This window comes from Boleophthalmus pectinirostris, unplaced genomic scaffold (genome assembly GCF_026225935.1).
Source record: "Boleophthalmus pectinirostris isolate CB_2022bp ecotype Guang Dong unplaced genomic scaffold, ASM2622593v1 HiC_scaffold_6, whole genome shotgun sequence".
Lineage (NCBI taxonomy): Eukaryota > Metazoa > Chordata > Actinopteri > Gobiiformes > Gobiidae > Boleophthalmus > Boleophthalmus pectinirostris.
The window spans coordinates 40,938,720-40,949,814 of record NW_026571447.1 but is presented as its reverse complement, the minus strand read 5'-3'; the positions used below and the strand labels follow the sequence as shown (position 1 = coordinate 40,949,814).

The window sequence follows — 11,095 nt, the reverse complement described above, 5'->3', positions numbered from 1 at the left end:
CCAGACCAGACCCGTCCAGACCAGACCAGACCGACCAGACCTGTCCAGACCAGACCAGACCAGACCAGACCCGTCCAGACCAGACCAGACCAGTCCAGATCAGACCAGACCCGTCCAGACCAGACAGACCCCGTCCAGACCAGACCAGACCTGTCCAGACCAGACCCGTCCAGACCAGACCCTGTCCAGCTCCTGTCAGAACGTCAATCTCCACGAGCCACAGGAGAATCAGAGGAACACAGCTGAGCGCGGAACAAGTATCGTATTTTTCAGACGATAAATCGCAGTCGTGAGTATCTACTGCGCATGTCTCCTGCAGAAAGAGCCTCTGAATCTGTGTGTCGTTCGTTCATTCTTTTTTCAATAAAAAAACTAAAATAATAAAACAAAAAAATAACAGTTTTCTTCATTATTTGTCTCCAAAACCAAAATGAAAAAACAGATAATGATTCGTTTTTTCAGTTTTTGATTTTGTGTTTAGATGAAAAATGGAAAAAAAAAACGGATAACGACCGCTTCCCGTTTACGTGAACCAGGACTGATCCAGGTCCAGGACCAGACCGGGATCAGACCGGGACCAGAGCAGGACCAGGCCGGGACTGAGACTGGAACTGAGACCGAGACCAGGCCTGGACCAGGCCGGGACCAGAGCGGGACTGAGACCGAGACAAGACCAGAACCAGGCCGGGATCAAACCGGGACTGAGACCAGGACTGAGACCGAGACCAGACCGAGACCAGACCAGAGACTCAGAGTCCACAGCTCTGGCCCTGAGGACGCTCGGAGTCCGCTTTGGTCCTGGTCTGGTCCCGGACCTGGTCTCGGTCTCAGTTCCGGTCTCAGTCCCGCTCTGGTCCCGGACCTGGATCAGTCCTGGTTCAGTCTGTACGCGGTGCAAAATTTTGGCATCAGAGTCACTGAAGTCACATAAACGGGAAACGGTCGTTATCCGTTTTTTTTCCATTTTTCAATTAAACACAAAATCGAAAACTGAAAAAACTAATCATTATCTGTTTTTTCATTTTGGTTTTGGAGACAAATAATGAAGAAAACTGATGTTTTTTCGTTTTCTTATTTTTGGTTTTATTTTGAAAAACGAATGAACGAACGACACACAGATTGTCGAGGTCGAGTTGTTCAGAAGTGACGCCGAGGATGAAGAATTGAAGTGATTTATTGATTTGGAGTGAGACGGAGAGTTTGTTAAACTTGTTCTGTTCTGTTGTTTATAGTTTATCTGTAAAACTGTGAAATATGTGACGTTAACAGTCTGTTCTTCTCTCTAATATTGTTAGAACTACAACTTGACTTTATACAGATGGTCTCTGATTTTATAAAATACATTTCCCCCCAAAAGTGCGACTTAAACGTTTTTTTTTTTTCTTCTTCATTACACATTTTTTGGCTGGTGTGACTTTTACGCTACTCAGTTTTGTTGCTTAAATATTCTCTATAAATGTACGAAGGGTTTTACATTAGTGGTTTTTACTGAGACTTACAGAGTTTCGGGGAGGGCATCAGGATGGGAGGGCATCAGGCTCGTTCCTCTGTGCAGTCAGGTCGGCTCTGGAGGCCTCAGGTCAGCAGTCGGGTCAGTGACTCAGTGGAACAGGGGAAGTCCTCAGTGTCAAACCAGGAAGTTTCTGCTCACGGTTTCCACTGCAGAGACACAGAGAAGTAGATGTAGAAGTTTATGTGTCTGGGTTAAGTTTAGGGAAATATCGATATATCGTATCGTTTAATGTGACGATACAGTGTGGATATCATGGGCTGATATATCGATATATTGCCAAGAGTATTTGCTTTATTTTATTACATTATTTTGTTACAGCTACAGTTTTGCTGTTTGTTCAGAGGAAGGAAACTTCCAACACATTTGACAGTTTCACTGTTTTGATGATTCAAATGTTTGTTTCATATGAACTTTGCACAAGAAGTGATTTAACAAAGACTTTAGTATCACAGACATGATTTGTTATATAAAACTTTAGCTTAATAGTCAGACTGGCGCCACCTAGTGTCTCCACTCAATTTAATTTCTTTCCAGCGACTAGATCAGGAATCAGAAAACACTAGACAGTTTGTCCCAAACCCCAGAAGTGCAAGTGCTTTGGAGTTCGGACGATTCCCAAGATCAAGGATTTAAAACCGGAACAAAGAGAATGTTTGGTGAATTTTATCAGTATAAATAATAAACCAGTTAGTCCCGTTACAAACGTCACGACCAAACAGCAGCGATTGGTTAAATAAAAAAAGTACCCGCCTACTGTCGAGTGAACGAATCCTAATGCTGCGAGGTCACACAGTTTCTACGAAGTGAAACTGGTTGATGAATCAGGCTAATAACTTGCTGCTCTTGAATTACTTTCAGGGTCTGTTTACACGAGAACTCGTGTGGGTAAAAACGATAAAATATTTTACAGGAAGCCCTTTCATTTAGACGGTGATGTTTTTGAGGCATAAAAACGCAAAAATCTGAAACCACCTCGAGTGGAAAAGCTGAATACACACTCCACCGTAGTGTTTCCTTCTACACTGCCCAAGACGCAAAACTCTGGTCAGATGTGCTCAGGTCGTGTACATGTTTACGTCACAAACAAACAGGACACAGAAACCTGACATCAAACACAATCCAATTCCACACACTTTTGCGTCACCGTCTGCACACAGATTTCCTCCTGAAAACACTCGTCACTCATCAACAGAATAAAAAGTAAAGACGCGACGCCACTTTTCCGTCTTCTGTTCAAACCCTCATCATATAAACGTATCTAAACCTAATAAACCAACTGAATCACAAAGTACACAAGAGCGAGTAAAACAAATACTGCAGCTCGTAGTAAAAGTATTATCTGCAGTACTGTGAAGGACCTGGGAATGTGGGTTTGGGTTTTACAGAGATTAAGTCCATTCTTTTCTAAATAAACTCGGGAGTCAAACATTCCAAACACTGTGTCCTTGAGTCTGAAATCAGAACCAAAAGAACAAAACAGGTCACGTTTATCATAATCTGACAGAAACAGTCGTCTCTTCCGCTTTTTTGCTACTTATTTAGAATTTATTATCACCATTTATATGTTTTACTCTTTCTTATTTTATTAAATTGTGATGTGAAATTTGTAAATTTGTCTAAATTTAAGTCCAAATTCTACATCCTGGTGAATCGCTGTAAAATTTAAGAAAACTTTATGCAAAGGAAATGATTACAAACGTTAAAATATGTCAGAACTGGCAGGTTGATTCTGTGAAATCTGTATCATTCGTTCATTTGTTTTTCAATATAAAACCAAAAATAAGAAAAAACTAAATGAAAAAACAGATAATGATTTTTTTTTTTCAGTTTTTGATTTTTTGTGTTTAAATGAAAAATGGAAAAAACAGATAACGACCGTTTCCCGTTTCCGTGACTTAAACTACGACGCCGGACTTTTGCGCCGCATACAGACTGAACCAGGATTAATCCAGGTCCGGGACCAGACTGGAACCAGACTGGAACTGAGTCTGGGACCAGGACTGAGACCGCGACCGTGTGGAACTGGTTCCACAGTTGAATTTTTGTGTGTGGAGGACTTTGACTCAGACTTAAGAGAAACTGAGTACCATATTAGACGCGCTCTTAAGCCTCTAACCGCATCAAAAAACGACCGCGTGCCACAATCCAGAGCGCCCCATACACGAATCCACTCGGGTGTCCCAGTACGACTTCTGTAAACTATAAATACACAAACACACACGGAGCAGACAGCGACCGCACAACAAACACACCCACAGACACACAGACACACTCATCACTCCACGCCGACGAGGAACGGAACGGAGGAACGAACCGAAAAAGCGACGAGTGCAACGTGCCGCTTCTAGACACGACTGAACAACTGAGTCACTGCGAACACGCCGACAATCCACTGGTCCCAGACACACCCTCCCTACACGCCACAACTGAACAAAGCCCAGAGTCACCGTGAACGAACAAACAAACAAAACCACTCACCCATCACACTGTTGGGTTTCATTTAAAGTCCCACGAGGTTTATTTGTGAAAAAAGTTCAAAAATAGACCATTTAATGACAGTGCGATTTATAATCCAGTGCGGAAAATACGGTATAAAGTTACAAAACTCAGCCTTTTAAAAACCTTACAGGAGATGTCGAGGAACTGAAACTTCACATCGTTTCAAACCTGTTAAAGGAACCAAACTCAAAAACAGAAACCGAGGTCAACAAACTGCACGTGTAACTAATGAACTTTAACTTTTTTTTTGTTATTTTAATTCTGACATCGGAAATAGCTGTGGAGAGACCCTTTCTGAGACGGAGTCCAGTCGCCTCCAGTCCAAAACAAATTGGATTCTGTTCGTGGCCGTGGGGCTCCATTTTAAAGTGTGGAACTATTTCTACGGTTGAATTTTTGCCCCAGATTCAGAAAATATTTAATAGAACGTGAGTATAAAGTTACAAAACTCAGCCTTTTAAAAACCTTAGAGGAGATGTCGAGGAACTGAAACTTCACATCGGTTCAGACCATCCAACGTCTTCCTCCACGCGACTGATCGTTTACTCATCGCTGCCGACGTCACAAACAAGTTTACAAAAAATAGGTGAATGAAATTTAAGACTTTGTGAAAAAAATAAGACTTGGACAACATAATTTAAGACTTTTAAAGACTTTTAAGACCCCGCGGTGACCCTGTAGATGCTTTTGTTTTTGTTCTAGAGCTCATGCTGCTCCTGTGAAACCAAACCTGTGAAGAGCAAGGAAGATCTCGTCACATAAACAAACTTTCCTCATGTAATAAAAGCTGTGAAATCCACTGCAGGAAACAACTCGCACACTGAGCACATCACTTTTTCTTCCCGTGGTGACTCTCCTTGCGTGCAGATGTTTCCAGGTCACAGGGAGGAACACCCAACTGCAGAAAGATGGATCCAGACTCATGTGAACAGTTTAGCTGGAAAACGGAAAATGCTGTACTAGTCGTCCCTCGCTATATCACGTTTTTTTTTTTTTTACAGTGTATGAACACGTACTGCGTTCCTCTCGCTGTGTCCTGATTGGCTAAGGGACTCCTGTCTCCTATACAGTACAGAATGTGTTCAGACAAATGTACTTAAATGTTGGATCTGTATCAGTGTGATTCTGAAGTGCTGTATATTTGCAAGTTTTCTACCCGACAAAAACCACAATGTCGACAAAACTTTCTACACCAACAAAGTCTCCTGCGCTCGCTCCCAAAAGGAAGAGGAAGATGCAAACCATCGCACAAAAAGTTGGACTTCTGAACACGCTGAAGGAAGAGAGAAGTTACACGGCTGTAGAAGAGTCCTGCACCAGGTCGAGTACTTGCAAAAAGTTCCTGAAACCAGGACTTAAGATCGGGCGAACGGCCGTGTTTACCTTCCCGAGGTGCAGAGCTGAGCCGGTCCTTTCTCCTACGGTCACCTCCGAGTCCGTCCCGACACTGAGTCCTGTTTCAGTTCTGGTTTAGTCCTGGTTTACTCCTGGTTTAGTCCTCCTCTTCAGTCCTGGAATCAGTCCTAGATTAGTTCTAGGTTAGTCCTGGTTCAGTCTTGGTTCAGTCCGTGGCATATGCAGTGCAAAAGTTTGATATAATCTCGGGTTAATGGGCGGGTGCGGTCCTGTACTGTCCTGCTCGGGTGCGAGTCTCCAAAAATGGACCTGTGCAGGACTCTGCACTGTTGGGCTTCATCACGGAATAAATTAATCTTCGGTTCGTTACATGAAGAAGGAGGAAAATAACAAAAGGACGACAGCAGCAATAAGTTTTAAGTGTGAGAAAAGTGTATAAAGTTTGTGCTGAGGGGTTTTACAGACTTAAAACAGATAGAATAATTGTAAAATATAAAGTTGATACTTCGCAGATTTCACCTATCGTGGGTTATTTTTAGGGACCACTGTAAAAATAAAAACAAGCTAGTGCCAGAGGTTGAATATAACCAACATTTTGCCAGTAAATGTACATCACTTTTCCCAGTTTATTTCTACTGTCCAAATGTTTTTTTTGTTTATTTTTTTTTTCAAAGTAGAGAATCTGAGCTCTGCCACATCTCCAGCTCCACCCACACCTGCTCTGAACAGCTCATTGCTTCAGGCTGGTTTATGATCCAGTTTCCATTTTGATTGGGACAAACTTTGCCAAAGAGTGTAGTGAGTCAAAACGGTCGATGTTCTGAGCGTCTGTGTTCAGAACAATTGAAAAAGTCGCTCTAAGTGCAGTTATTTCGAAAAAATTAATGGAAAATTACACATCTTGGTGTGTGCAGTTTCACATCTCTTGCTATTTTTATTTTCAGGTTTATTTGAGTCCAAATGTACAAATCCAAATGTAATAAACCCCATGATAATGCAGAAGTGATGTGGCTCTGTGTCCTGGACCTGACACCAGAAAAGTGCTTTTGTTTTGTTTTGTTTTGAGGCAATAAGAGTATTTTTAGTTTTACTTACAGACTTCATATTTTGCACTTTTGTAGCTAAGGCTCTAAATCAGGAGTCTCCAGCCTTGTTCCTCCGGTGAGCTGCTTTACAAAACAAAAACACGGTCGAGCTCGACATTTTAGCGGCCGCAAGAAATTGAGACGATTGTTAGAAAGAGGGCGAGTCTTTGGGTTCAGTTAAATGGCTATAAAACATAAACCATTGTCCGTTTATTAGTTAGTATTAAAGGTTTCAAGATGTTACAATCATAATGGGCATGTAATTCATCGATGCTTTGTTATTCTGCACAATACATGTAATTCCAAAATCCCTCGGCGAGCGACTTGAGGGTGGAGACTCCTGCCCTCGCTCTCCTCGGGGTCACACTGACCTGAAGAAAACATTTTTTTCCTTGTCGCTCTCTTGGGGCGGGTCAGTCGGACCCAAAAATCAATTTTCTCGCCTGGTGAGAATTTATTTGAAAATAAATTTTGAAAAATGCTAAAAAGCTTTAAAAACACAATCTGTAATGTTTGTATGTTGTTGTTTTTCTGAAAAACAAAACAAAACTGTGTGTCCTTACTGTGAGTGGGCTTGCATCTCCACAAACCTGACTCTTATTTGGCCATAGAAATGTTGTTTGTTTGGCTGTAATCCTAATACTCCCACATTAAACGGGTGTCGCCAAACGTCCCTGGAGTCACTAACAGAAGATAAACAACAACAAGTCCACGTTTTTCTCCAAGTCGGACACACGAAACATAATAAAACTCTTGAAGTGTGGATGTGACGTCATATCTGAGATCCTCGTGGGTCCAAGTGTACGGAAGCCGAGAGGGGCCACAACAAACGCAAACGCCGCAACAAATACAAATGTGACAACACAACAAAAAGCCACAACAAACCAAAAAAGCAACAACGGAAATGACGGCGGGACTCTATTTTAATACAAACGCCACAACAAATACAAACGCCACAACACATTAAAAAGCCACAACACATTAAAAAGCCACAACGGAAGTGACCGTGGGACTCTATTTTCTGATGGACCGATCAAGCTGCAAGTGAAGAAGAAGAACTACAACGTGAAACGAGTAATGATAAAACAATAAATTTCTTTACTTACGTTTCCAACTTCTCCGTTCCTTTACTTTTCACGTTGTAGTTCTTCTTCTTCACTTGCCGCTTGATCGGTCCGTCGGAAAATAAAGTCCCGCGGTCACTTCCGTTGTGGCTTTTTGATGTGTTGTTGCATTTGCGTTAGCGTTGTGGCATTTGTACTTGTTGCGGCGTTTGCATTAAAATAGAGTCCCGCGGTAATTTCCGTTGTGGCTTTGTTTGGTGTGTTGTGGCTTTTTGTTGTGTTGTCGCATTTGCATTTGTTGTGGCGTTTGCGTTTGTTGTGACCCTCTCGGCTTCCGTATATTTGGTCATTGAACAACCACTGTTTTAAAGCTTTAGAAAACGCTGCCAGTGTTGAAAGTTCTCGTATATGAGCAGTGACCGTGTTCCATGTTTGTGCTGCTCGATAAACAAAAGAATCTGTCCAAAAATACTTTTCCTAAACGGCACAGAGCAGTCGCCTCTAGAGTTCAAGACCGTTGTGCTAAAATCATGTTTGCTCTTCTCATTCTCTTCAGCACAGTCATTTTTATTATTTTTTGTTTCTACCAGATTGAAATGTTTTTACAATATGTGCAAATAAAATCTAAATCTAAAAGCTCCGTCTCCTTCTCTTTAGAAACGCTGTTCAATAATCGCTCTGAGCTAAGTGCTTGTGTCAAATGTCAAACGCACTGATCTCCATATCCACGCTTCAGTAACGATCTCCTCTCCAGATCATCCATCTGCAGCTCGAGTGAAGAGCGACGGAGGAGGAGGAGGAGGAAGTGTTTTGTGAAACTGGGCGGCTTTTAATGCTGCGTTCTCTTGTGCTCGGGACCAGAGTTGCCAAATTGGTTTTAGTGATTTCTGCCCAAAAACCAGCAGCAAAAAAAATGTCCGACATTTCGTCACAGAAAATCTTTAATCTTTCAATAAACGTAACTAATCCATTGTTGGGCTTTTTAAAAACATTGCCAGGATTGAGAAAACATCACAGAAAAAAAAGACATTTAGCTGAATATCTGAATGAACATGTTGCAAAGTAATCTATTGTTTTGTTTTGTTTTGAGACTTTGCCAGGATTGAGAAAACAAGTTCTGTAAAACTAAACCTTTGGTCCAACAGCGTTTTCCCGTGGCCGCGTCTGCCGCCGGGCGTGATCGCTGTTATAGCTTTAAATTGGAACATTTATTTGATTTATTTATTGAATGAAATGTATGATTGGGTGATTTTTGTTCTCACACCAAACTTCTTGAAAGGATCCCAAATATTATCTGCCCGCCCAAGACTTCCCTCCCTGCCCGAATTAGTCAGAAGAAACCCAACCTGACAACACTGCTCAGGAGTCCAGGAAAACCGACGTCCACCTCGAGAAAGTTCAACGGTCAATCAAATCCAGGTTCCAAAACACAAACTTGGGCTGGTTCACGCACAGTAAACGGGGACAATAGTCTTTTCGTGTAAAGTTGTGTATGTGTAGAGAAAGTATCTTCTAAAAACTTCAACTTAAGACTCACAGTACATTTGACAAAACTTTTTTTTTTTTTATGAGCTTGTTAAAGTCAAACTGCCAGAATTGAGTCACCGTTAGCTAATGTTAGCTAACAGATGTGTGTAAAATCCCTCGGTCGTTCAGGTAGAATCCACCGGTTTTGACCTACATAAACGTTTGTCCAGTTGACAAATTGAATTCCTCCTTTGCCGTTATAATAGCAGGACATTAACATTGAGTGTGTTTACATGCACATCAATAACCCGGTTATGATCGGGTTTTTTGAGTGTCCCGGTTTCTTGATGGTGCATGTAAATGCAGTAACCCGGTTTCAGTAACCCGGTTATTAGAAACCGAGTTACTGTAGCAGGTTTATTCCGATAGTAACCGGGATACTTGTGGCATGTAAACGCAGTATCCCGGTTACTGCAACATAAAGTTGAGTCACATGTGTCCAAAAGACACTTTCCAGCCTTTCACCACAACAGTAGCGACATAAATAAATTGACCAACATAAATAAAGTGACCAAACGAGTGAAATAACTGTAAAATGTGCAAGAGCTGCGCTAAACCTGCACATTTTCTACAATCTGCACTCGTGTGACGCTGAAAAGCTAAAACATGAACTATCTCCTGTACAACACACACACAGAACAGACTCACCATCATCAGCACCTCTTCTGTCACAGAAATAACTCACATAATCCACAGAGTCGTGTCATTTAGTCCAAAAGAAACTGATCACATCAGCGGCACAAGGAGCGAGTTGTTTTTATCGCCGCTAACAGTTTATGCTAATTAGCCAAACGGTCTTAAGTTTCGTTTCTGTAAAACATAAACAAATGTGATCAGAGCTGAATGATCTGATCAAACGGGCTGATGTGTCTATAGTGTTTATGGTTTATATGTTGTAAAGTTGAGTTTATTTATGCAGAAGATTTGAATGAAGAATCTGCACAGTGGATTGTGGGAGATCTCGTAGCTCCTTAGCTTCTTATGCTAAAGGAGCTCACGGTTTGTATTTTTCCTGGTTTATGAAATTGATTTAAGTTAATTTTTGCGCCTGCGCATTTGTAAGATTATGTCAAGAAACCGGGACACTCCATTTGATCATGTACACGTGGATATGAGTGTCTCTGTTTCTCAGTGAACATGTAAACACAGTAACACGAACACTGACAGAACCTGGATATGGCGAATAACCGGGTTATTGATGTGCATGTAAACACACTCATTAAGTAGCTCAGGAAGTTCTAAGTTTTTAAAAGACTCTTTCTCTACACAAACACAACTTAATAAATCAAAATGACAATAAAACAATTCTCACTGCCGCGTTCAAGGTAGTGGAGTAGTTTAGGGATCGAGATCCTGCTTGATCTTAATTTGATCTAAACCAGAACTACACTAAGACTAAACCAGGACTACATCAGGACTAAAACAGGACTTTAACTATTTTTGGCTAATCTGATCCCACCGACAGTAAAACAAGAGTATAAATTGTCATTTGTTTTGCCAAAATACAGAAAACCGCGTTTGTGAATGAACATAAAGCAAAAAAATGCAGCGACAGAAGCTCCTCAGATCATGACTGACACGAGACTGCACAATGTTCCACGCGCTTTTATTATTTTATTTATACCAAACATCTAAACCCGAGTGTCTCATTTTGAAAATCTGGTCAAATACAGAGTCAGATCTTCCTACAGGGACAATAAAATGTTCCTTAACCCGACTGTTGCCATAGTTACCAGTGTAAAACTCCAGTGGGACCAGAGCTCGTCGGTGCGTCAGTGGATCAATAGTATCACAGCTCCATCTGAAGCCTCTTATTGATCTGATCTGACCTTCTCCCACACACTGACCTCTGCAGCCCCCTCCCCAAAGTGCTCCTCACAGTGCTCCTCACAGCTCCTCACCGTGCTCCTCACCGTGCTCCTCACAGCTCCTCACCGTGCTCCTCACAGCTCCTCACAGCTCCTCACAGCTCCTCACCGAGCTCCTCACAGCTCCTCACCTCCTCACCGTGCTCCTCACCGTGCTCCTCACAGCTCCTCACCGTGCTCCTC

General features: G+C 41.8%; 1 protein-coding gene across 1 annotated transcript in view; it reads right to left on the bottom strand.

Annotated features, from left to right (window-relative positions):
• rpz5 (rapunzel 5) overlaps positions 1-9,747 on the bottom strand; it is a 54,180-nt gene extending 44,433 nt beyond the window's left edge. The window contains exons 1-2 of the mRNA XM_055164072.1: positions 9,693-9,747; positions 1,500-1,659 (exon numbers count right to left, since the gene is read on the bottom strand). Of these exons, the coding sequence (XP_055020047.1) occupies positions 1,500-1,534 (35 nt within the window). The 5' untranslated portion in view covers positions 1,535-1,659; positions 9,693-9,747. The remainder of the gene's footprint in view (positions 1-1,499; positions 1,660-9,692) is intronic.
• Positions 9,748-11,095: the final 1,348 nt, after the last annotated feature.